Source organism: Drosophila mauritiana, chromosome 3L (assembly GCF_004382145.1).
Source record: "Drosophila mauritiana strain mau12 chromosome 3L, ASM438214v1, whole genome shotgun sequence".
In the NCBI taxonomy this organism is placed as follows: domain Eukaryota; kingdom Metazoa; phylum Arthropoda; class Insecta; order Diptera; family Drosophilidae; genus Drosophila; species Drosophila mauritiana.
In genome coordinates, this window is record NC_046669.1 from 18,938,935 (window position 1) to 18,965,646 (window position 26,712).

The following is a 26,712-nucleotide window of genomic DNA, read 5'->3' on the forward strand; positions in this document are numbered from 1 at the left end:
AGCCGTAAGTTTTACGGGACTGCATATGTGAAAAGGAGCTGGAAGTTGGAGTTTATGGTCTCCCCATCCCTATCCACCGAACCCAGAACTTCATTAGGCCAAGTGCATCCACCCACACACACTGATGGTTGACCATCTAATAAATTGAAATATATGTAGGTAACACCCACTCTTGACACCCCCAACACACAGATATGGTTAAAGCAATGTTTAATTTGTGTAATTATTGTTGAAAAGCATAATCAAGCATCTGAAAAAATTATAATAATTAATAAATCATTTTCGATGATTTATAATAGAATTTATCTACATAAATCCATGCTAATAGCAATTTAATGGTATTTCAATTTCCATTTTTATACTGATTATTTCTCAATGCAAGTTACTAAACAAGCTAAAAATAATGAATTGCAAGAAGCTAGTTCTCTAGTTCCTTGCTGAAGTTATGTTTTATGTAACTACTATTTTGGCCGCAGGTGTAGGGGCATTGCACCACTTTCATTTGCGTTAATAACGCCAACGGTCAGCTTTGATTGTGCATTTTGTGAGTGAAATAGAAGTGGAGACGGGGTATCCTGTCCAGCGGCAGAAGAAGATGTTGTGCTCGCAGTTCTGCTGAATTGGGCAAAAGTTTGGGGCTCCTTTCTCCATTACGTGGCGACGCTCGACTCGAACTCGAACTCGAAAGCCACTTGGGCAATTAGAGCCCTGAAAAAGTTTGTCCAGCGCCATCGTCATAGCCATCGCCACCAGCATCATCATCATCATCATCATGGTCGTCATCAGGACAACTGTGAAACTTTCGTCAAGCGTTTGGGAGTTGAAGTTTTCGCCCTTTTCGGCTGCTCGTCCTGCGGTAATTGCGTGCGTATTGTTAGGCGAAGGCATTCAGGATTCCATTTTCGATGGAAGGAGCAGGAGCAGGAGCAGGGTAAAATTGCAGTCGAAACGTGAGACTTTGTGAATTGCGGGCATAGCAGGTGTAATTCGAGTAAATAATTTATTTTGCATCGCACTCAGTGCGGCGTTTTGCTCTGACGTCCAATAAATGCATCTCTGCACCTAATAAATCTGCCAAATCAATAAACGTAGATGGTAGAAACATATATTCTCAAGTTTGATTATCATTATGATTTTACAAACCTTTTTGCAGTGAAGTTTATTCGCTTTGCTTTTTTTAGCAATTGTTTTGCTCCGCTCTGCACAATAAAAACTACTTTCTGTGGAATTATCTAATTCCCAGGCATAAGCTGAATACGAGTTTATATGTAAATGCGGTTGCATCGCTCATATCCAAGCCGTATCCTTAGACCCTTGACCCATCGGATGATGATTGCTCTGATTTCCAATACGCTTGTTGAGCATCCAGTTTCTCCGGGGGCAACAACATAAAATGCATATCAAGTTCAAATTGAATATCCTCATTTGACGCATGGAGCAGCCAGGAAACACGGGCAAAAGCCCGCTGAACAGGAACAATGTATGCAATCCCTGTTCATGGCAACTAAAATACACCTTTGTGTGTTGCCTATAAAAAATGCAGTAAAGGAGTGGAAATTCTGGGCGAGCAAGCAGATTCCCAGCAGTTTCTGCTCTGTGTCCGTGTCCTGGCATTAAGCACTAAAAAATGCAGAAATGAGAAAATGCAAGGAGCGGAGGAGCGGCAGCAGCTAGTCAATAGTGGCAATAGCTCCAAAGTACTACAAGAAACACGGGAATACAGGCCAGACGAGCGGCAACAGGCCACCACATTATGACAACAATAAAACGGCGAACGGCAATAAGAAATACAAAAACCCCAAAGAGCAGACTGACTTACGGGAGATTGGCAACTTTCAGGATGTCACTATGATTTCATGGCCAGTAAAAATTTCCAAAATAAAAACGTTAGGGTAAGTGTACACTATGGGTTATGACTTAATGCTAGCCATAAATTATATAGAAATATTAAGGAAGTAAAAGTGCTTACATTATAATAACCATCATTTTTTATAACATATTCCATTTCATGACTTTTTTAACAATTGTAACGAATCTTCATATTTTCTGCGCACATATCAATTTAATTGGTATTAGTATTTAGTATGCTATAAGTTTTATGATAGTATAATAAAGATAGTAAGTCATGAAAAGTGCACTTGATTATCTTTCTTACTTGGAAATAAAATGGAACGTCGCCATTTTCAATAAATATTAAGGACTCTATAAGATCAAATCGTGTAAAAGTATAAAGTATAGTTTCCCCATTTTTGAAGTACTAAATATTAACTTGCCAGATGGGTTTATATTTTTCAAGCGAACCTCGCCCATAACCGATGCTTAGAGCTTACTGCTCCAACTCGGCATTACCGGCACTGCCGACAAACAAAGGATACACGGCCAACACATTCTTATGCTCCTCCGCCTTCGTATCAGCCACGCCCCCTAGATCTTGGCTTTTTACCGATTTTCTGGATGGCCAACAGCAGCAACAACGAATCGTGCAGCAAACGAGGCAGCCGCAGAGAGATGAAAAGATAAGCAAAGATTGCGAAAATTGTATTTTCCATTGTGGCAGCGTGAGGGGGATGGGGAAGGTGTCCGTGTCTTGGCCAAAGGATGCAGGCGGAAACAAAAAGGAAATGCCGAAACCGTTTGCTCCACGAGTCCTCATCAATAGGCATCGGGGTGCGGGGGCAACCCTTTTCGGACAACCCTTTTTGAAAACTGGCAAGACGAAGGGTGCACTGAAAAAACAGATTCACTTTATATAGATTATTTATTCAAATACGGATATTATATATTTTTGACTTACTGATTTGAGTATATGATATCAATGGTATTAATCAAGTTATGCAAATATAGCAGACATATTTGTATGAATAATGCTTTTCTCTGAGTGTACGTTTCACTCCGTTTCCGTTACACGCCGATGCGCGTGTAAGGAGCATGTAAATATGAAAGGCATACTGCGATGGATGCCAAAGTTATGAGCCAGCAATTGTACTTATGTGTGTGTGGTGTGGGAAGGGGGAAAAAGTCGGAGGAAGGGAAAGTTGGAGCTTGGGGAAAGAGGAGGAAATTCGGTGCGGACTGCTGGGCAGCATAAATCAAAATCAAATTTGAGTGCTATTTAGTCAAGTGGTTGACTTTGCAAGGAGTGGGGATGGATGGATGGGGGTTCGGACGGAAACACAGACCCAGAAGTGACCAATAAGTGGGTCAGTAGTCAGCACTAAGTGGAATTTCCAACTATTCTGCTGACAACAGAACCCAACCCATTGGCCATCCATCCAACCAACCACCACGTCTTATCAAAGGATCCCTGATTGGTTTTTGCTGAACCGGTCTTAAGACAATTAAAAGCCATCAAAATTCAACAGCTTACAATTAAATCAATGGCTGCGAGTCGAGGACTCCGGCTCAAGTCAAGTCTGATGCCGATGGAAATGAGTTTGGGTTTTCAGTTTTGGACTTCATCGGCCACTGGAGATGGGATCGTGAGCTGTCCGGATGACCTGGGACACTGGGATAAGTTAATACGGTTAGGACTTCATTATATGGCTTTTGTTTCAGTACGATTATTGAATTTGAACAGCAAAGAAGGAAACGACATTAAAGCTATTGTACATATATTTCGCGAAAGATTTAAGGGGGCTACGATATCCCCACGACGATTTCCACATAAATCACAGGTTTATTCCGCAGCTTTCAGACACGTAGAGTCCCCATCTCTAGACATCTTTGTCTAGCATTTGTTTACGCGATGAAAAAATTTGCATTTTATTGGCTTTCGAGCTGTTGAAGGGTCCGTAGCACAGGCCTCCAGTGATAAAAGGCCCAAAGAGCCAGCCAATCGCAATAAGATGCATGGTGGGGAAGGGGCAGCACAGACAGGCAATTTGCATTACAAAGTCAATGAAAAATCACTTAGTGTTCGAATCGCAAATCCAAGGTAGAAGCGTCCAGAGAAAGCATCGATAAACAAAGTCAGCCAAACGATTTAGATTAAAACTGGCAACTGGCGCAGGGGATAAACCTCAAATATGAGATATTGAGATATGTATCCCATTGCATTATTGTGGATCATAAATACAGGGCTTAAACGGCGGAGGAAAAGCGAAAGTTTTCGTTCACTATTTTTTGCGATTGGACTAGCCGGAACTGATTGCGAAGGACATGGGAAACCTATTTGAATTTCATTTTCGTATGCAAATTTTCAATGGGTTTTTATGCCGCTCGTTTCATTTCGTTTCGTTTGTGAAACGGAAACTAAGCCACACAAATATGCAGGCGAATTGCCTTGGCCTCGGAGCTCGGAGCTCGTAGCTGGTAACTCGTAGCTTTCGCCTTGACTTTCATGGCGGAAAAAGCGGTCCACAAAAACCGCCCAGCCCACCAGGCTCATCCACCCACCGGGAGTCTTCTGGGTTCTTCCCTTCGGTTGGGTTTACGAAACAATTGAAACAAGTTTGCAATCAGTGCGCAAACTTTTTGCTGGCCATCTGCACACAAACACAAACATGCACAGAGAGAAAATACCTATTTTCGGGCAAATGTAGGGAATATTCATTTCACGGGTAAAAAGTTAAATGAATATTATACAAGGGTTTTATACAGACTTAATAGGACACACAGCTCTAATATCAATATGAGTTTTCCTGCTTATGACTCGAATATTTCTTTCTGTGTACAGAGCTCAGGCGCTTTGGTGCAGACAAACAAGCACTGAGAGATACAAAAACGCGGCAGCAAATTGTGCGGCTGTCAAGGATGCCGAATAGCCAGCGTCCACTTTTGGGCCAATGTACAGGATCCCGGGTCCTTCGTCCTTAGTGTGCCTGTAAACAAGTTCAGTCGCGCGCCTAAGAGTATGCAACAAAGGCACAAGTGAGAAGCGCTAAATGCACATAGAAAGGATCAACGAATTCCCAATGCACTGCGGAAAGTAAACATAAAACAGGTTTAACAACCTAAAGGTGCATGAACAATGCGTTAAATAACAGATAATGTAAAGGGTAATGCAAACCAGTTTGCTGGAGCTTGAAACAATGAAAGAAAATTTAAATCTAAAGGTCTTATCGGTGTATCTATAAGAAATATTCTTTTGTTATAGGACAATAATAGCGTCTCCCAACTTAAGTACTAGGCATATATCTAATCCTTTCTGTGTACAGACTGTTCCTACAAATACTTCACTCTTTTGGAAAGTTTTTCTATGAAGCTACGCGCTCTGGCCAACTTCACATTGCCGGTTTCTCAAAGGACCACAGTCTCCTTTGATGGCGGAGCAGGGTGAGTGGTATGATCCAATATCTATAAATCAAAAGGCGTACTAAACCTCTTAACAATAAAGCTTAATCACAAACAAGTGGGCCGAGCGAGGGAAAAGTTTAAGCAGCAATCAGGGCAACAAACAGAAACAGTAGCTGGGAAAGTGGATTAAAGCCGGGGCAGAGCACCAGAGGCATCTTAACAATGCGTTGGGAAATTGAAACTCGGCTTGCTAAAAGTTGTCATCCTTGAAATAGCCATGGATCGGCGCCATTGATTGATGCCAATGAAATGTAATTGAATGTTTTCTAATTACGCCTCATTAGGATTACAAATCGAACGGCCCAAGTGTTGGCCTCATAAATATTTAGCGAAATGAGATTGAAAACGAAAATAGGAGCTGCGACAATTGATTTCGGTGCACAGTGATTGATTGTCTGCTGGCTGTAATGGGAATCCTTCTCGACGACACCATAAATGTCGTTCGTTGTGTCGCAGTCACACCTCCGCATCACTGGCTCCCCAGACTGTAGCAGGATATGGAGGAGCTATAGCGAGGAGCCCCCTATGGGATGCAAAAGCAAAAAGCGGTGGCTCCGAGCCATGTACATGACGTATGAAAGTCGTAACAAAACACTTTGATTGATGATTGAAATGGCCCGTGCCCTAATTGGCGATGGTTGCGTGAGATGCTCGAATGGTATGGCTTGAAGAAAGTAATAGAATAAAATAAAACTAATATTATATCACATTATATTTCTGATACGTTGCCTTGTTTCTGCTTCAATGGGCTCCACATTAGGCCGATGAAATGCTCGCCGAGTCACGAAACCATCTCCAGGCGGACCTCAAATCGCTGCCCTCGACCGCAAGTCCACACGGATATAACCAGAATGGAGTCCTGGTCCCGCCGCCCGCGCCCCCGCAGGCACGCACAGGTGCGCATAAGTTCATGATTCCATAATGTCTGTGACATGTGGCCATCAACTGGCCCTCACTTCTTTGGCCACCCACTCACCAGCCGCCCACATTCCACCCACACCCACTCTGTCAGTGAATGTGTGCGGTCAGGCAGTTACAAGGTCTGAGTTTGAGTTGATCCATTGTCCTGGTCCTCGTCCTGTTGGCGACGGTGTTGGTGATGGTGATGGTAATGGTGAATGGATGGTGGTGTGGCCGACTGTTGACGGTGTTGCCGCTGTTGGTGGATTGTCTTTGAAATGTTTCGGCGGTCGCGGGTTCGTTGCTCTGCGGCTGGTTTTTGGTTTTGGATAAACGCAGGCATCGGCGAGCAGAGCAGAGTTTTAACGGTCCATTTACATCCAGTTAAAGCATCAAATTAATAACACTTTAGGGTATTCGGAACAGTTGCATTAAATTACGATGTTTCCCTTACTTTGAATTAAATTAATTACTTAAATATATACCGATATTTCGAAAGGTTTCCGATTGTTCTCAGCAGAATATCGCTAACGTTCAAGCACTTCACCAAAATGTAAACGCTTTAATCAAGCATTAAGCTAAAACATCTGGATTTGTTAGCTTCAGAGAACATCCCGCTAAATTAAGTAAATTCTATTCATTTATGTATGTTTATTTTAATTTCATGAAGAGCGAGTCGAAATTTTGACGATCTTGATGATTGTTTACCTATCGAACGCCGATCTGTGCAACCCCGCCCGTGCGAACAAGGTATTAGCGACGTTCGATACATAGAAAAATATCAGCAAGTGCAAGCCGACTTTGAGGGAGCTTCATCTGTTAACATTATGTTCGATATTTACCAGCCAAATCTGTTTAAGGTTTAGAAAAACACGTTGCTATTTTCTAATAAAAATGTACCAGCTTGTTTTAATATCCACAGGATGACTTCTGACTTAAATATTTGTATGTTTGTATTGTTCTATAATACTTGTTTTTTATGGTGAAACAAGCGGCTGAACATTAATCATTTGCTTGTAACGCATATCTATTTAATATATAGAATAAACTTTGAAACTAATCAACTACCCTTATTATTTTAGCGCATCTTACCCAGATCATAGTGTAAACGGCGCATCAGAGCTATTTATTTCGGAAGATCAGTGTGATCGTGACTTTGCATGGGATTATAATTGGTAGTACCGTTTTCTTCTGGCGCGCATTTATAACAATTTTCATTTCTGAATCCGTAATTGCAAGAACTAAGTTCAAATAGCATGTTATCTAAGAGGGTGGCTGATCCAGACTGGGGAATGCCTGGCAAGGCTTCCAAGGACAAGCGGCCAAAAACCAAAAAGGCCAAAAAACGGAAGTTTCGCGACGAAGAATACTGCAAAGTTTGTAGAGATGGAGGAGATCTGCTCTGCTGCGATTCCTGTCCTTCTGTTTACCACAGAACCTGTCTGAGTCCTCCCTTGAAGTCGATTCCCAAAGGCGATTGGATCTGTCCGCGCTGCATTCCCTTGCCCGGAAAAGCCGAGAAGATATTGACATGGCGCTGGGCCCTCGACCAAAGCTCCACTTCCAATCCATCTGAAGGTGAAAGGCGGCGCGAGTACTTTATCAAGTGGCATGATATGTCCTACTGGCACTGCGATTGGATTTCCGAAGGGAAAATGCTCCTGCACCATGCCACAATGGTTGCCAGCTTCCAGAGGAAGAGCGATATGGAAGAGCCATGTCTCGAGGAGCTCGATGATCAGGAGGGCGATCTTTACGAGCGATTCTACAGATACGGCATTAAGCCGGAGTGGCTCCTAGTCCAACGAGTTATCAATCATAGTAAGGAGCCCAATGGCAGCACTATCTACTTGGTGAAATGGCGTGAGTTGTCCTATAACGAGAGCAGCTGGGAACAAGAAAACGACAGCATCCCGGGTCTTAACCAGGCCATCGCTCTGTACAAGAAACTACGGTCCAGCAATAAGGGACGCCCCAAAGATAGGCCTGCACCCACCATAGACCTGAATAAGAAGTACGAGGATCAGCCAGTATTCTTGAAGGAGAGTGGCCTTAAATTACATCCCTTTCAGATGGAGGGCGTCAGCTGGCTTCGCTATAGTTGGGGCCAAGGCATCCCCACCATACTGGCCGACGAGATGGGTCTGGGCAAGACCATTCAGACCGTGGTTTTTCTTTACTCCCTATTTAAGGAGGGCCATTGCCGTGGACCCTTCCTCATATCAGTGCCACTTTCAACACTGCCCAATTGGGAGCGAGAGCTGGAGCTCTGGACTCCAGAATTATACTGTGTCACCTATGTGGGCGGCAAGACTGCTAGAGCGGTTATCCGGAAAAACGAGCTGAGCTTCGAGGAGGTAACCATCAAAACCATGCGAGAAAACCAAACCCAGTACAAGTTTAACGTAATGCTGACCAGCTACGAGTTTATCTCTTTGGACGCTGCCTTTCTCGGGAGCATCGATTGGGCGGCGCTGGTCGTGGACGAGGCGCATCGGCTAAGGAGCAACCAAAGCAAGTTTTTTAGGATCCTGAGCAGGTACCGCATCGCCTACAAGCTGCTGCTGACCGGCACTCCGCTTCAGAACAATCTCGAGGAGCTGTTCCATCTGCTCAATTTCCTGAGCTCTGGCAAGTTTAACGACCTGCAGACCTTCCAGGCCGAGTTCACTGACGTTTCGAAGGAGGAGCAAGTGAAGCGACTGCATGAGATCTTGGAACCGCATATGCTCCGTCGCCTAAAGGCGGATGTATTGAAGAGCATGCCCCCGAAGTCGGAGTTCATTGTGCGCGTGGAGCTGTCATCTATGCAAAAGAAATTCTACAAGCATATTTTGACCAAGAACTTCAAGGCCTTAAATCAGAAAGGCGGCGGTCGCGTGTGTTCGCTGCTCAACATCATGATGGACTTGAGAAAGTGCTGCAATCATCCGTACCTGTTCCCCTCCGCCGCCGAGGAGGCCCCTATCTCGCCCAGTGGTATTTACGAGCTGAATTCGCTGACCAAAGCTTCCGGCAAGCTAGATTTGCTGTCAAAGATGCTAAAACAGCTAAAGAAGGACAACCACAGGGTCCTTTTATTCTCCCAGATGACCAAGATGCTAAATATTCTCGAGCACTTCCTCGAAGGGGAGGGGTACCAGTACGATCGCATCGACGGGGCCATCAGAGGCGATTTACGACAGAAGGCCATTGATAGATTCAATGATCCCGGATCGGAGCAGTTCGTCTTTCTGCTGAGCACTCGAGCAGGCGGACTGGGTATCAATTTGGCAACAGCCGACACGGTCATTATTTTCGACTCGGACTGGAATCCGCACAACGACGTTCAGGCATTCTCCAGAGCCCATCGCATGGGACAGAAAAAGAAGGTAATGATCTACCGATTTGTGACCCACAACTCGGTGGAGGAGCGCATTATGCAGGTTGCCAAGCGCAAGATGATGCTCACCCATCTTGTGGTGCGCCCGGGAATGGGTGGCACGGCAACAAATTTCTCAAAGGACGAGCTCGAAGACATTCTTCGCTTTGGCACCGAGGATCTTTTTAAGGACGGCAAGACTGAGGCTATTCACTACGACGACAAGGCGGTTGCCGATCTGCTTGACCGCACCCATCACGGCATTGAGGAGAAGGAGTCTTGGGCCAACGAGTATCTTTCGTCCTTTAAGGTAGCTTCTTACGCCACCAAGGAAAATCACGAGGAGCATGATGACTACAATGATGATGCTGAAAACACTGACCCAGCCTACTGGGAAAACCTAATGGGCCAAAGTCAGCGGAAGCTACCAAAGAAGCCAAAGACGCAGTCGCAGCAGTCCCAGGAGGACGCCGAGAGCAGCATGGGAAAGGGCAAGCGAACCCGAAAGGAAATCGACTATTCCAATCCATATCCCTCTCCAAATCGAGCCACACCAAATAGTATACTATTAATGTGAGATAAGCATTAAACGCCATTGGGTACAAATCAACAAATGAATAAGAAACAGAAACCATATTGTTAATTTTTAAGTTTATTGTTCAAGCTTGCCCAAGCGCAGCTATCTTTAATATATAGTCATTTTGCTTCAAAGTTTCAAAAATAAGAAAAGTTAGTAATACTTTTACTTTTTTGCTCTACAGCAACAGTTTTCGCCCAGTAAATATTCTACGTTACCTTTAAAATTCTCATTAATTTAAGTGGATAATTATGTTGATTTAATTATTATATTTTAAAACAGAAATGAATAAAGATGAAGAAGAAGAGGAAAGAAAATAGACAAATGACAAAACGGAGAGCAGTGTCGAAACGATTTCGGCCAAAATGTCTGGCGAAATAATTGAATGTAATTCAATCAAAGGCAGTTTATGCGTAAAATTTTATTAAAGCCCAGCTTTTGCAGGATGAAGCAGAAAAGTCTCAATGCCAGACAAACACAGCATACATTACTATATACACTGGGAGAAAAAATGCCAAAGAAACATTACAAAAAGTTTTCTAAAATGATTAGTTTCGACATTACGTCTTTCTGCAAAATAATATTTTTGAAATGGAAGCTAACTAAATTGGATATGAGCTGCTGTAGCCGTATTTTGATTGCACTTTTCCTGGGTGTACCCATAAATGCATGCATGAGCAAGGACATCCTCGTATGCACATAAGTATGCGTTCGCAATCAATTTATCATACGCCTGATTTGACTGCCAGAGCCCTGAAGCCGGCCATCAAATGGCCCCGAGAATTGTGAAATGTAACTGCAATGTAATTAAAATGAAATAAAGACAGAGAACATAGTGTCCAGAGTGCAGGTGAAAGGTCCTGGGGATCCCCAAAGTGTCTGGCCGGGCGATTACTTAGATGCGTCCGGTGACCAGCTGATGGATTAAATCCGGCATATTTAATTATCACATACAATGGGCAAATGGTCAAGTCGTTTTCGAGATGACTTCACTTTAATTACGTTTTCTTAATCATATTTTTTGCACTTGACTTGTCTCCGAAATTGTTGCAGTTCTTTGTTAGCTTTTGGTAGATACGAGTAAATATTTCCTAATTGAAAATGAGCGGGCTTGAATGTTTATTTTAATCATGTAGAGAAGATTTAAAATAAAACTTCCCTCCGATTGATAATTGCAGCTTAACAACTTAGATAATTAAGGTGAAATTGGATGATTTAAGGCCTAAATGTGAAGCTTTTGGGACGCACATCACAAGATTATATAAATTCCATACTTCGTTATCTGGTCTGGCTTTAAATGTACCTAATTAATTCTTGCATTGTGGCCTAATTAGAGCGTTATGTCTGCGCCGAAACAATGACCTGACAAATTAAATAAGCATTAGGTAAACTACGGCCTTCCCTTCACGATTTCGAACACGTGAACGACGAGTGTAATTGACTCCTTGCTGCGTCTGAGGACCTTCACAAAGGACGAAAGACAATCGTCCTGATTAAACGGATGTCCTGCCAATGGAGGATATCTATCCATTTACTCCATGCCTCCACTTTCGGTGAGCTCATGTGTAAGACGTATTATGCAGTCATCGCATAACTTATACGCACCGTGGCCCGCAAGTTATCCATTGCGTAAAAACATCCGCACGGAGGCCAGGAAAAAGGACTCAAACAAATTGAACAAAATTACCGGCAACCTTTATACAATTACAAAAAAAAACCTTAAGCATTCAAAGAGAAATGTACGAGGAGGGTACAAACCACCGGAGGGTCCCGAAAAAAGGATGCTGATGATGGTCAGGGGCGCATTGTAAGTGTTCAGGAATAGCAATTGGCTAGGATATTACAATAAGAGAATTATAAATTTATGATACTTTGAAATTGAGAAGTAAGGGTTGTTCTGTTATACTAATGAGAAACCCTTACTTTAAAGCATTTTAGTTTTTGTTAATATTTTTCAGCAGCGGAACACTCACTTGACTTTCGCAGTAATTTAAATCTTTTCGATATCCATTGTGGAATCCTTAAAATGTATTATTTCCATTCATCATGATAATTTTTTCTGATACCTTTATGAGTTTTTCTCTGGCATTCCTCTGCCCAGTAGGCCTTGGAAAATTCCTTGGGAACCCTTAAATCCCCTCCCAGGGAAACGCCTCTGATCTTCAGAACGGCCACCACTTAATGATAATTGCGCAGCTTAAAAATGAACCTCCAATTCCGGCGGAGAAGCGGAAAAGGACCGCCCAAAACTCGAAATGGAAAAGGGGTCACGTTGCTGCCTTTGTTGAGATACCCTTTGCTTGACCCTCAAACCCCAACCCCTAGTTTTTATTTCCGGCCATACGCTGAATGTTTTAAGCCGGCCAACAAAAATATTTACAGCTATTCGCCGCTTAACAACTTAGAGCATCAAAAAAATAATACAAAATCCCCAGCCAACCTGCGAGGAAAAGGAAAACGCCGGACAAAAGCCAAACCCAACGCACATTTTTCACATAATTTCCTTGGGGATTAAGTTTCCACTTGGCCTTGTCCGGTTCGATGGCGAGGATGGGTGGGCCAGCCAACGAGGACCTTTATTAATTTCGTGCCACAAAAGTAAATAGAAAACGGGGCGACCCGAGTAAATTTCATTAAAGGCCGTCTGGGAGTCGAGGGGCGTGGCAAGGAAATGTCACTAATAGATAAAGTGCGATTACGATTTCTCGGGTCACAAATCGCACGGCGACAGGAAATGACATTTGTTGTCGCTGGCAAAACGAAATGGGTGGGCGGTGGAAAAAGCGGGCAGGGCCAAATCAAATTACAATCAGTCTGGCCTTAAACTGAATTTAGTTCGCTTCTTCAACGATTTGCAGCGTTTTATTTTCGCAACTGCGGAATATTCTGCATAAAGAATTCCGCCTGCAGGGCACCAAAAAATTTATGCGCACACCTCTTTCGGAATTTTAAAAAAGTGCTAAAAATGTCTGCGAAAAAGTATGAAACATGGCTGCAAGCACGCGAAAGAGAGGGCTAGCTTGGCCAGAAAGAGAGAGAGTGAGTTTCCTGCGAGACAGCGGGCTTTTCTTCCCATTTTCCTTGGCGCGCACTGAATGGCGACAAAAGTGAATGGCGCATAAAAATAGCGGTAGCCCCACAACTTTTTTAAGCGTCAAAAATGTGCTGCTGCGGTTTCAAGGAGCAGGATCCCTTGGCGGAACCAGGATAAAGTGCAATATTCCTACAACTTAAGGCGGCCAGGGCTGACAGGAAAATGTTAACTATTGAACTTCCAGCCAAAAGTTACAGGTTCGCACTTTTAAAGTAACTTTCCATGTTGCCATCAATTCATTGTTTCAAGTTATAATTTAATATATTTATTTTCTTTAGAACGAAAGAAAATGAACGCAAATGAACGCAAGTGAACACAAATGAACGGAAAACTTTAACATAGGAATTCAGCAAGCACTGTGCGAATTAATCGAAATATTTACCCAAGCCCAAGTTTCTGGCAGTGAAAAAGGCTAGAGGATAAGGCTTAAAATAAATTATAGACAAAATCGAGGCAATTAAATCAAAGCCACGTCGGTAACTCAAACAAGGAGGCCAGTGCTTGGCTCATGAATATGCAACGACTGAATGAGTGCGGTAAGGAGTGTTGTCTGCGGGGGGGTTCGAGTGCTGTGAGTGCTGCGACTGTGAGTGTTGTGACTGTTTGAGTGAGTGCGAGTGTGAGTAGACATCGAGAAAGGGACTCTGCCAAATGGGGCAGCATTTTCGTGATTGAATTCATTGATGAACAACAGTCGAACAGTCGAATTTTGCCACGTTTATGCGCACACATTTGCTGTTTTTGTCAAATGAATATAAAGTGTTTACGAATATGTGCACATTTGTCTTAAAATAGTTTGTATTTAAGTTTTAGTTGCTTAAATACGCACGTTTGTTGGCTAACTTCATGTTTGGATTGGTATTATGTGAATTATATTATATTGATATTATGTATTAGATATATTTTATTTAATTAAGAATATCATTTTCATGATTTAACGTAGCTATTCTCGAACTTTGATGCGTATACGCGTGACGAATGCGACTGGGAGTGAGTAAACCACAGCAATTGAAGTGTATGCAAGTGATTGGCCACATGTGCCAAGCCGAATGAACCTCTCATACCCTAGCCGACCTCCGACCCCCGACCCCGACCCCCGACCCCGACCCCCGCAACCCCCTCGAAATGCAGCCCCCTCGACCGCTATCAGTGTCTGTCCATTTCGAAATGCACAACAGCGTGAAATGTGTGGCTGGGGGGGCATTGAAACAAATCACCTTGATTGATGATTGGCATTTTGCTGGCGAGTGCCACTCCCCTGCCCGATTTGCTCGCCTTGTGTAAGTCAAAACCCCAAAAGTCGACCGCAATTAAATGAAAAGCTGAATGGTAAACGGGGGGTGGTGGGGTGGTAGAACTACCACCACCCACAACTGTGTGTGGGGCGGAGAAATTTGAGCTGCTGCTTTGCTTTATTGCTGCTGCAGTAACAGGTGCAGCATTGTTCGGGCGAATTTCCCATTGCCCATTTTCCAGCTTTCCGCTCTGCCCAGCCACTGCAGTTGTCAGCAATGTCAGATGACCCGGAATCCGGGCGTTGTTTCCACCATTTAATCGAATTAACAGCAACATTTGACGGTTTATTGCGCTAATTAAAAATTTCGAGAGCTTTGACGCAGATAGATGATGAATTTCACAGATAGAATAAATTAAATTTTAAATATAGTAGTTGGCTCGCTTGGTCTCATACTCAATTTAAGCTCATTCAATTTTATATCGGATTAAATTTTATTATTTTACAATGCAATAAACATACTATTCTATTAAAATAAAGGAATTTACTTCTAAAAATATATTAGGAACAAATGATATAAGCAATATTTTCTAGCAAGTTCAAGCGCAATTGTACTAGTAACCAGAACTTACTGTTTTGACTTGAGATGTATGGATCTATCATTGTGGATGTTTTGCTAACAAACTCCATATACCAGGCAATCTATCAGTGCAAATAGCCACTTATGAGGAATCTTGCTCATCCGGGCCTGCCCCTGTGTAAATAATCCGTCTGGCGAATCCAGAAGCGTAAACAGATTGATTGGACGGGTGATCAGGCGGAAAACCCTCCGGGCCACACACTTAACCAGCTCCAACACCTTGGCCAGCTCGAGAGCCTCCGGCTGGAAAGTCCCCCCATGGGGCCGTCGCTATCATTAAGTTCCCGGCACATTTCGGGTGGTTCGGCTTGCGAAAGTGGTGGTGAAAAAATTAAATCAAATAACGCTTAAAAATTTATTAACGTCCGCCAAGCCAGTTAAACGTCAGCAAATTGTATTTTTATGTTAAGACCATTAATGAAAACCGGAAGCAAACAGAAACCGAATGGATGCAGGCAAACAAAAAAAAAGTGGAAAGCTGCAAGCCAAACGCAAAAAATTGCATTTAATGCACACGGAAAGTGGAGAAGGGCAAGGATTTTCGGGAAATTCCAACAGCGGCGGCGGCATCGGCAGCACTTCGATTAAGTAGCTTTGTAAACAGCAGGAGCGGCCACAGGAGCTGGGAACAGGACCCCATTGAGACTCCGTACCCGGGATGTGGTTGTCCTGCACAAGAAAAAACAAACAGTTCCTTTCTGAATGTTAGGAAAAAAGTTTGGAATTCTGAGATACAGTTATGTAAATGTCCTTAAAATAAAAAGATGAAAAGTCCTTTCAGGAACATTTCATCCCGACTTTACATAAACCTAGTCCTTTTAAATAGATCACGACTTATAAGATCCTTATTAGATCCTTTATTTAAATCGAAATTCTTTTTTCAAACTACTATGTAAATGAAAATCTATAGGATTTTCTTTTAATTGCATTGATTATTCTCGGTGCGCCAGGACCTTCAGGACTGAGGCACTTGATAATGCATAACTTCTGAATGAGGTGCGGTGGAAAAAGTCCTGAGAGAGTTCCCCCCGACTTGTTTGCCTCGCTTTTAATGCATTTTACGCTGAGCTGCGTCCTCCATCATGCTGCCCTCGAGTCCTTTTTGTTTTTGCTCCCTGCGAAAATGCAATGCAAATGCTATCATTGTAAATAAAGCTGATTAAGCAGCATTTTGATAAACTTTCCCTCGATTTTACACTTAAATTGGGCATTGGCAAAAGAAAACTTGCTGCAGAGGAGTCGGGAATAAGCCGCATTGCCACTGGCATCAAGAAAAATTCGTCGCCAAAAGCTGCCGGCGATTTCTCAGCTCTCTCAGTCAAAGCCAAATTAATTAGTGGCTAACACACACACACACAGAGAGACATGTAAACTCAACTAATGTTGCAGGCTCTAGTTAATCAGGGATGGAACATGATCTCATTTACTCTCGCATTTACTTGAATAGTATCTTAAAACAGAGATTTGAACTAGTAAGTTCTAACTTTTAAGTGATTTTTTTCCAAGTTAAACTTAGTTTGCTTACTTAAATCTTAAATTATAAATCTAAATCTAAGTGAGCCCTGGATTTTCCGAACAAGTTTCAATTTCTTCACTCGCAGCCCTCGATTTCAAAGTGATTTTGGCCATAGCTCACTCGGCGCCGCTCCATTCCATTCCATCTTGAAGTTCTCACAAAGTGAGCAAAACTTTTTGGGCTGTTTGCTTATTTGTCGTGTAATTAAAAGGCTTGCACATTAATTTCAACTGCACGAATAGGAAATACGCAATGCAGACATGGCCGGCAAAGACCCGAAAAGCCTTACAAAGCGCTTCATGATAAATCCCCGAGAATTCTGGCCGAGCGTCGGTGGAATGGGGCAGTGCCTTTGTCCATCTGGAACTTATTTTATTTCCTGCTCAGTTTTTTGGCCGCCTCGCCGCGCTTACCCCTCCCCTTCCCCCCCATCCACCAAACAACAAAGTCAACAAGAAGAGTGTTGGCAGCGGCGGTGGTGAGGGGGGCGTCGAAGAAAAACCAGCAGCAGAAGAGGAAGAAAATCCCTTGCAATTAGCGCTGGAAAAGTTCTTAGCTCTAATTGATTTGCTGTAAACCGTTTGACGCTTTGCTCGCCGATGCGCCAGTCAGCTCAACTTTAAAATTTAATGCCATCCTTTTGTCCCGGCGCACTAAAGTATGCAACACAATTGTTATTGAACACGTGCGCATTGTGCATCCGTGTCAGGTGGAAAAGGGGCGTGTTTAGGGTGGTAGAGAAGGGGGCGGGTGGAGCGGAGACAGAGCCATCGTCAAAAGGAAAACAAAGAGGTTTTCCCCAGCTCAACAACGATGGTTAAAAATGCTAAAAAGTTTGCTACAAAAACCGTGTATAGCAAATAGGAGCAAGAGGGTGGATCGAGCACTTTGTGCGTTGTAATAATAAATCTATTTATCTACGTAGAAGAGCTTTGAGCTGACAAACTCCTTTTGATGCTTGCTAAATTTTTAGTTTACCGATATGTCACTTTAAACATATTTAAAATATAATGAAATATATAATAATATATTATAATATATAATAATAATAATAATAACAATAATAATAATAATATATATATTATTCTATTCGTAATTTCGCTTATCCTTCCTATTCTGTGAAATGTAGTGGATATTTTAACTACTGCCGCCTTATAAGTGCATTCTGCTATTAGTAACTACTACTACTACCCGCCCATCAGTTGCGCAATTTATGGATCCACCCACGGAGCATCCTTTTCCCGAAGTGCAATAAAATGCACAGGAGCATTGCTGCATCGGTGGCTGGGAAACAGCTTTGCCAAATGGTTGTTGGCTTGGACGGTTTGAAAAACTCAAAGCAAACAACAACGACCATCGGCGAAGCTTTTGCACTTGCCGCTCGCTGAGTTTTCCCTCTTTTCACGATCCCTCTTAAAAATCACACAAAGTTATCGCCACCATACAGGCAACAAAACAATAACTCCATCCGGTTTCAGTTTGCAGGTGAAAACAGGGGTAAGCCGATTTTACACGGGAGCGAAAATATTCCACTCTTGCCACACCATAAACGAATTTTTGAGTCTTACCATATGTTAAAATATGGAGTGTAGCATTAGACTAGCATATTTAGGGCTAGATCGAGTTAGCGGTATAGTTGATTTTAGAGTGGGCTAAGACTGCTCAGCTCGTACTTTCCAGCCCAAAAGGAAGCAAGCCAGTAATCCATCGCAAAAATGACCCTTCTTCCAGCCTAAGCCGAAGGACATGTCCTGCCAACAACTTTTGTGCGCCTTGGCAACGCGAAAATCGCCGGAGGTGAAAGAAAAAAAAAAGGAAAAGGGAGCTTCCCACCCACACTCTTTCATTTTCGAATGACTGACAGTCGGAACGGTAAGCGAGTTACACTTAAAGCTACGCCAACGCCTTTGACACGCATGGCGGGATGCCACTTTGATGTTCGTCCTGCGAGAAGGACGCTGTGGCTGGGCGGGAAAAGGAGGCAAATATTTGCTAAATGCAAATTACTTTTGACGCTTGATAAAATGAAAACGCAAGTGAAATGATTGGCTGCTCACCGTCGCAGGCAGAGGTTGTGGGATTCTCGAAATAAGGGGAATGGCGAAAATAGCACCATTAGCCAAACTGATTGGCAGCTTCAAAGCTTAAAAAAATTATATTAAATACAATTTAATAAGATATGTTAATCTCCTTTAAATCAGCTTGTCAAAATTGCACATTTATTCCATCTTAATATTAAAGATAGTGCAAGTAAGCTTTAAAGAGTCACATTATGCAACACAAAGGTATCTAGTAGATACTATCTACTGAAATTGTTCATGCAACACTTGCAGCCCTGCCACACTTGAATAGCCAACAATTTTTCACTACCAAACTGGGGAATGCAGAGTGCAAAGCAGGCCAATAAAGTGGCCCAAAGGCTTCGACTGCCCAGTGCATATGTTGCTGCCACCTGGAATGCCACTTCGTTGCAATTAAACACTCAATTTGCAGTCTGTGCCACAGAATGTTTGCAAATGAAATTTGGGAAAGGTAAAGTTTGTACGCCGGGAGCGGCAGATGCAGTTGGCATTGGATTTCTGAGACTGCGACTGGGCACAGCGTCAACGAAAGTCGCAACACAAATAGCAAAAGCGAAATGGCGTCCCACAACTTTGCCGGGAAAACCATTGGGTGGGGTTTGGGTGGGTGGTTAGATGCAGCAATTTCACCCAGCTAAAGACGCTGACGTTGCGCATTTGCCGTAGATTATTACAAAAGTTTAAATACACAGACAGATAGAGTCGACCCTGGGAAGCTCTTGTGATTATACTGGCGCAGTTCTCGCTGGCTGCCTCAGGTGTTGTGACTGAGTTTTGCTTGTCGACCCACAGGTTTCCGGGTGAGATGGGTGAAATGGGTGAAATGGTGGCCAACTAGACGGAATCCGAACTGACACTCAAGGAGTTGAATTGAGTTCGAGTTGGAGCTTTTAAATAGCCTTGGCAGTTGCAGTTGTTTCCACACTTTTCCCCAAGCAGTTTCCCTTTTTTCACTTCGAGAGTTGTTTGGAAATGCAAGTAGGGAAAGCGTAGGAAAACGCATGTCATCAGACCGCAAATCGTTTGGCCAGCAGTTTATTACAGCCAGACAGCATGTTTCGCAGATAGCAAATTTATAAACTTAAACCGGAGAAGTTTTGTTATTTGTTGGCATACTTAGGGTTGGAAATAGCACATATACATTTAGCATGAAATCCTGTGAAAGTGGGAAAAGTGAAATGCCACTTAAAATTGGTACAAAAACCTTTAAGACTGGCCTGTTTAGTCTGATTAGAACGCACCACACTGCCGGCAATCAGCTATGCCCATCAATCCTTCATTAGCTCCTGCATGTGAGTATCTTGTATCTTTCATCTCGTGTCGCCAATCATTTAATTTAGCTTACTTCCCGCAATTTGCCACCAGCTGCTCCCTTTTAGATGCTTCTGTTGGTGGCGTTTACTTTCGTTTTAATTTGGCAGCCCGCATAATTTTGCTATGATTTGCACTTCTTAATTAATTATTTTTCCTTTTCGACAGCCAAAGCGGATTTCAAGGAGCTGCGTCAGCACGCACATATGTGTGGGTGGTCCGGAAAGGGGAATCCCTTCGCCCATCAGCACACACGCGCAGGAAAACAAACTTCGGAAAAACTTTCTCCTTCAGGGAGCTGGTACAGAAAAGGGTTATTAACCGGAAGACGGAACTCGGGAAATTCTTTCCTTTGTTTAGGCGCTGCGAGCAAGGAAATTTGCTGGATATGCTCGTAGCTCGATGTCCTTTGCTGAATGCATTTAAGTGAAAATTCCCATTCGACCTTTGACCCCATTCCCTTTCAACCAAGGAGCATTGATCCTATCCTACAATGTTTACACTACCATTAAAAACAATTAAAGCCGTAATTTTTTACACATAATTAATATGAGCTGCAATAAAAACGGAAAACATAAAAATGTACTTATACAAATGATCTAGCAACTTATTGCCGCATTTTATGAGTATTACCATTCGTTTAATTGGCCCGACCAAATTTATACAATTTTAAGCTCGGAGCCAAGTTTTGTGATAACGATGTTATCTAAGGGGATTTTTATTGCCTTCTATGTTCCTGTTCGCTGGCTCACCTGCCGCCCACCCTGCGTATGCGTAATATGGGCGAAAAATCAATGCATAATCCGCATTCAATGGAAAAGGCTTTGCTCAGCTAAATCCCGCAGCTCATGGCAATTGACAGGAAGTGAAGCGTTTCCGACATCCAGAAACAGACATGGCATGGCTTTTTTTTGTTTCGCCAGCCACCCGACGCCTTTTTCTATTAGTTCTGATTAAGCTTTTGTCGATTCGTTCCATTGTCAATTGCATTTGGCGTCGGATTTGGCATCCGCGTGGATGCAAATTGCGATCCGACAGCTGCTCATTACTTAGACGCTTAACCACGCGTCGTTTTGGATTTGCATTTGGGCGATTAAAGTTGCGCCCCGGACACCACCTGGCGCTCGGAAATTGAAAATTTCGCGCGGGTGCCAAATGTCAAAGTGCCAGCAGCCACACCCGCACGGCGCCCGCCCACAGTGCCCACAAGCACACGCAAAAGAATCCGCCGTTCGACATCTCCATCCGAATCACAATCTCCATTGGCATCGGCAGCGCCATCTCTGTCGCACATCTCGCATCTCATCCATCGCCGGGCCATGTAAATTGCTCTGGCAAACAAATCACGTATACGCACACTGGTCGAAAAGATCTGGGATTGATGTACAATGTACATCATTGTACATACACTTGGGTCTTTCGAAAGTGGCATTAACTGAGGAACTTAACAAACGATAGCTGTCATTCATGGTTAGTTAGTTTTTAAGAAAAAAGTTATCTTAACTGAGACCCAAGAAATCCCAAAATTCGTCTCTGTGCATTACGTATACGCCATGCGATCCGATGCGATGCGCTTCGCTCCCGTTCCCGTTCCCGTTCCCGTTCCGTTGTCGTCGAATCAAAAGCCAGAAAAGGCTGCTGGATTTTTGCGGTCTGTAGCTGAAAGGCTAAGCAACCGCATTGAGTGACTGAGTGCCGTTATTTGGCCACGTTCCCTCGCATGCCCGCCGTTTCCCCTCGGGTTGCCGTTATCCTGGAATCAGGATCCAGGGCCTAAGCAACCACAACCGGAAACGGTTGCGACCAAACGTCTAGTCCGCTTTGTCTGCTCGGAGTCCTGGGATGTAGCTCCCCACGTGCACATACACACATTTCCTGTGCGGATTCGATGTGCGAGTCCTTAAAGAATTTACTGCACCATTGGCATGTGCAGCTAAAGTAAATATTGAAATGAGCAGCGAATGATATTGAAATGTTAAACAATTTGAATACAAAATAAAACCGGTACAGAAATAAATGGTTTTTATAAAGCCGAGATATCAAACACAATTTTTAATATAATATAAGATTCGGCTGTTGATATTTTAAGCAGTTTTAGCATATAGTTACTTCTCAAAATCTATACCTTTTTTCGATTTAAGAAACTGTATTGTATAATTGTACCAAGGTAGCTTGGTAAAATATGTAAGTGAGCCATAATGAAACCAATAAACACGAACCCTAATGAAAAAGTCTTGCTAATTACTCGAAAATATGCATTAAAAACTTTTCGCCCACAGCGGCAGAAGATGATAATAAACCAGGGTGTGGATTCCATCCAGGCGCAGAACTTGATATTGAATCAATTAAAAGGAAAACTCGGCAAGGCAATGATGCAACAAATTAAAACGCATACGAAGCGAGCTAATGAAATTCTAAGGCTCAAATGGTTGGGAAAGCCACCTTCCTCAAAGAAATGGGGAAGTTTTGGGGCCATGCCCCAACTGCTTCTATGGACAAGGGCGGAAATTACCGAAAAATTGTGCCGAGTAGATGAACAACAACAATAAACTTGGCGCAAAAAATTAAGGCAAGTGGAGTTAAAAGTTAAGCCAGCAAATGAAGATGGTGGATGGTACTGGAAGTGGAAAGGAAGATCCGGATGAATGGGAAGTGCAGGGAACCCGCTCCTGATGTACGGCCTATCGCACATATAGATACATAGGAAAAAAGGTATCCTTTAGATATTAGATAATATTAGATAATATTTACAAGGAAATGCATCTTCAAATTTGTAGATACACATGGAAATGTCTTTATATTGCAATAATTTGCCATCTGGCTCTTATTAAGGTTAGCTTTTATTTAATGCCTACTTTTCTCTCAGTGTACATGTGAGTTTCCTAGACCCACACACGCACAAAGCTCAGAGGCAAAGAGACAGATGGCGGGGCGAACTTCAAGCGCAATTTTACGCAACAACAAAAAGTTTAATTGAGGATAAACTTTGCTGCGTTTGCGCTGCTGTTGAAAATCAACCAACGTCGACATGGAAAATTTCCCCAACCCGGGAAAATCGTGGCAAACTTTGTAGGGGGGGGAGGTTGGCGGAAAGAGGCTTTTGTAGTGTAGGAATTGCGTGTATGTTTGCCTCTTATCTCTTTTGCCGTTTAAGTTTTCGCTTTCTACCCGACATTACTTTCTTAATTTCCTTTTTTCCCTATGTGGCGTTGCTTCCGCCCAAATTTTTGGCTTTAAGGTAACCTTACTGCATGACTATTGTGCCTTTAACTTGAAAAGTTGAAACACGACCACAATTTGAACATTTATTGGGCATTCATTGCGCTTCGCTTCTTGCATTGTTTGTCAAATGCCAAATTAATGGCAAATATCGATGAAAGGGAAATGAAAAACGATTCGATCCCAGAGTGGCCTTCTCCACGACCTGAGCCACCTATAAACCCACTCGGGCACCCACTTATCCCCAGAAAAACCACATGCACACACACACACATCACCAATGTGCCATAACTCGTCCTTAGAACCATAGACGAAGCCAATGTGGGACAATGAAACACAAATGACCTGGATAAAAGCGACGACGCGACACAAACGATTGACTCTCTATGAGTGGCCAGCATTTTTTAGGGGATTCGGAAGGTATGGGATGCGGAGAATATAGCCGGGCATCCAAATACCCTATGTATCTAATATGGCTCAGAAAAGGGAGCAACAGTAAACGTAACATAACCAATTGTTTTAAAATGCCATTAGTTCTTATATATAAAAAATAAACAATCTAAATATTAAATGTATCAAATGATGTGCACTAAAGTTCTTTTAATATTTAAACGTGTTAAACAATGTTCCAACTCTTGATATAAAAACTATTATTAACAGTTTTTGAATACCAGTTCAATTTTTTCTACCGTTGTGTGATGTAATTTGAAAAGAATACATTTACGAAAAAAGCTAATAGCCAGATCTTTTTCTGCACCATAAATCTTTTTGTCAAAGGGCTTTAACCAAATACCTGAAAAACCAGACAGCCAAACCAACAAGAGCGAATTCACTACCATTTTTTTTTTACCAATTTTAACGAGTTTTATTAAGGGCTATCAGTCATTGAACACACAAACGGTTGCTTAATCCCGGGGTATGTGATTTTCCCTTTACCACAAAGCGGGAGCGGCATAGTTCAAAGGTGCTGGGGCATAAGCCAGTGGAGCCGCGTATTTGGCCAAAACGGGCGCAGCGTAGGGATGGGCGTACGGAGCAGCAAAGGGGGTGGCAATGGGAGCAGCAAATGGAGCCACTCTGTTCAGGATTGGAGCAGCCAGAGGAGCAGCGACCGGAGCGGGAAGAGGAGCCGCCAAGGGAGCGGCGAAGGCAACGGGAGCTGGAGCGCGCAGGGGAGCTGCTAGGGTCCTCACAACTGGAGCAGGAGCCACCGGAACTTGGGCGATCACTGGAGCAGCGGCGATGCCGTTGAAGGTCCTGGCCACGACTTGGCTACTGGCGGCAGTGACCACGGGAGCGGGAGCAGCAATCACCGGAGCGGGCAGAGCTGCCAGAGGAGTGTGCAGCAATCCTGGCTTGGCAGCCACACAGGCGATCAGGGCGCAGATGACAACGGCCTACAAGTAAAAGAAATAAGATAGTTAACTACATATACTTCAGCTACTTGGCAATCCAAAACTAACGTATTTGAACATGATGGCTAAATGGTTTTTGGTTTTCTGTTTTGAAGCTAAGCTTGGATTGACTTGAAAGCAAAGAGCTGACTGATGACAATCGAAGGCAGACCGCGGCGTATTTATACCACTCAGTGTCCCACGCGACGGCTACTTAATATTCCGAGTGCGGCGCAACCCATTGGGCCATTATTAGTGTCTGAAAAATATTAGTTGGTAGTTCGCATGGTTTAGGTCTTCGAGGGACGGCATAAAACCCGAAGGGCAGTCAATTGCACTCGCCGACTAATTATACAGAAATGGTTTTTAAATGCAATTCGGATTTCATGGGGAATTTACTACTATTGGTAGGATGTGGTTGATGCCAACAAGTGGGTTAATAGCTGTTGGTAAGCATATTACTACATTTTCTACAACTGTTTTCCGCAACCAAAGCCATCGGTGTAGACACTATGCAGATACCCTTTGACCACAAAGGCTCAGGTGGAAATTTATTAGTTTTCCGGGTCAGAAATTAGGCAAAAATGGTGATAACAATAATTCAAGTCAACATTTCTCACACTTCAACCTAACCCTTGCTCTTTGGCCCCAGGATTTTCATTGAAAACCTGTTGGCAGCCACAAAAATATTTATGTATATAGAGACTAGTCCAGGCTTCCCGGCCAATTAAGCATTTTGAACACGTGCCGGCTTCGGTCAGCAGTAGAAAGCACACATGAACACACTCGAATGATTTGGGGAACTCCTCTGCTGGCCGGCGACATTGCAACATTTATTGTTTTGGCCATCCGGGTCAAGGTTGTAGAGCGATTGTGGTTGACTGACCTTTGCTATTTGTTTAGGGATCTCGGGGATGAGGGGCTCCATTTGCAGGGATGGTAAAGCAGCACTATTTATTCTTTTCTTATTTTAATGAAACCCATAAACTAAGCTCGCAATTTAAAAACATGCATGTGACTTAGTGACAATTAATCAATTGAAACACGCAATATGTGCGAGAATATCTAACTAACATAACTACAATGATGACTTGCTCATTTTTGTTTCCTTTAAATCGATTCAGATTCATCATATTTTGCTTAATAATATATACATTATAGTTAACAATTATCTTAAACGAATCATATTAGTAGGCAAATAAATAGAGTGACAAACTGTTGTATAATTTTGGAAAATATTTGGTAAAGCCTTGAACTCAATTCACTTTCAATTTTATTTACTACAATATAATAATACCACGCTTTTTACAGTTAGCCGGTAAGGTGTGCTCTGTGAATGCTAATTCTTTAGCGGACCGTCACGTTCTCTTCGGAGTCCACAATTTAAACAAGTGAGAATGCTAAAGGCAAGTGTTGCGACTATTGGGTACCTATTATCGAGCTAAGGGACAGAGGCGTTGGGACAGACAGACGAAAGAACAGACTTGAACCTGATCAATACTGCAGAAATAAGTAGCATCAGAAGATCTCCTTTCCTCTGTTACATACGTTTAAACGTTTATGCCCGATTAATGGGTATTATTAAGTGAAATCCGTTTCACACAGCATTCTTTTTATATAAGTGTGCCATAAATAGGCATACTTCTTTATATTGGTATTTCCTGTTGCTAACCTTTTCTGTTTTCAGCACACTTATCATTTACTAAAAAATATGTTAAGAAATACAATATTCGGACTCCCTTAAAACTTAAAAACTTAGTATATACATTACAGCGTAAAATCTTAACATCTAACTGAAATTTAGTAAGCAATCAAGAAAGGATTGTATCTTTTAAACAAATGGGTTGTTTTTCCGTGCACACTGTAGAATTAAAATTTGTTCGTAACTACGAATCTTAAACTGCCTATTACCGTTAAATTAAAATGTCTTTACTCTTTTAAGCCCTTGATTTCTTTCAATTAGCCCTGGAAAGTTCATTGCCCGACCTCGAATGCTCTGCGACCTTGACTTAATTACCTATTTCAGTCGCCAACAACTTCAAAACAAACCATTTTGGCCACTTTTAAATATCACGCATCCAGCGACGGCT

At 42.7% G+C, this 26,712-nt stretch overlaps 3 protein-coding genes across 3 annotated transcripts; 1 reads left to right on the forward strand and 2 right to left on the reverse strand.

The window, feature by feature from the left end:
* Positions 1 to 306: 306 nt before the first annotated feature.
* LOC117140619 lies at positions 307 to 6,895 on the reverse strand. The gene is given in 5 exon segments (XM_033303638.1): positions 307 to 1,071; positions 1,144 to 2,572; positions 2,574 to 2,726; positions 6,272 to 6,313; positions 6,316 to 6,895. Coding segments are annotated over 4 exon segments (483 nt in total). The 5' UTR covers positions 6,358 to 6,895; the 3' UTR covers positions 307 to 1,071; positions 1,144 to 2,326.
* A 475-nt stretch (positions 6,896 to 7,370) lies between these two features.
* LOC117140865 (chromodomain-helicase-DNA-binding protein 3) lies at positions 7,371 to 10,393 on the forward strand. The gene has a single exon (XM_033304003.1). The coding sequence runs from the start codon at positions 7,452 to 7,454 to the stop codon at positions 10,131 to 10,133; it is 2,682 nt and encodes an 893-aa protein (XP_033159894.1). The 5' UTR covers positions 7,371 to 7,451; the 3' UTR covers positions 10,134 to 10,393.
* A 13,761-nt stretch (positions 10,394 to 24,154) lies between these two features.
* On the reverse strand, positions 24,155 to 24,760 carry LOC117139373 (cuticle protein 16.5). The gene is made up of 3 exons (XM_033301622.1): positions 24,692 to 24,760; positions 24,453 to 24,625; positions 24,155 to 24,347 (listed from the first exon to the last, which is right to left on the reverse strand). The coding sequence occupies exons 1-3, from the start codon at positions 24,701 to 24,703 to the stop codon at positions 24,161 to 24,163; spliced, it is 372 nt and encodes a 123-aa protein (XP_033157513.1). The 5' UTR covers positions 24,704 to 24,760; the 3' UTR covers positions 24,155 to 24,160.
* Between the last annotated feature and the right edge of the window lie 1,952 nt (positions 24,761 to 26,712).

Bases quoted from the DNA above. Each gene is read 5' to 3' on its own strand.
- LOC117140865 (XM_033304003.1), top strand. From the start codon at position 7,452: ATGTTATCTAAGAGGGTGGCTGATCCAGACTGGGGAATGCCTGGCAAG.
- LOC117139373 (XM_033301622.1), bottom strand. The intron at 24,348-24,452 runs CGCCCAAGTTCC...GGCTCCTCTTCC, and splicing joins ATCGCCGCTGCTCCAGTGAT to CGCTCCGGTCGCTGCTCCTC.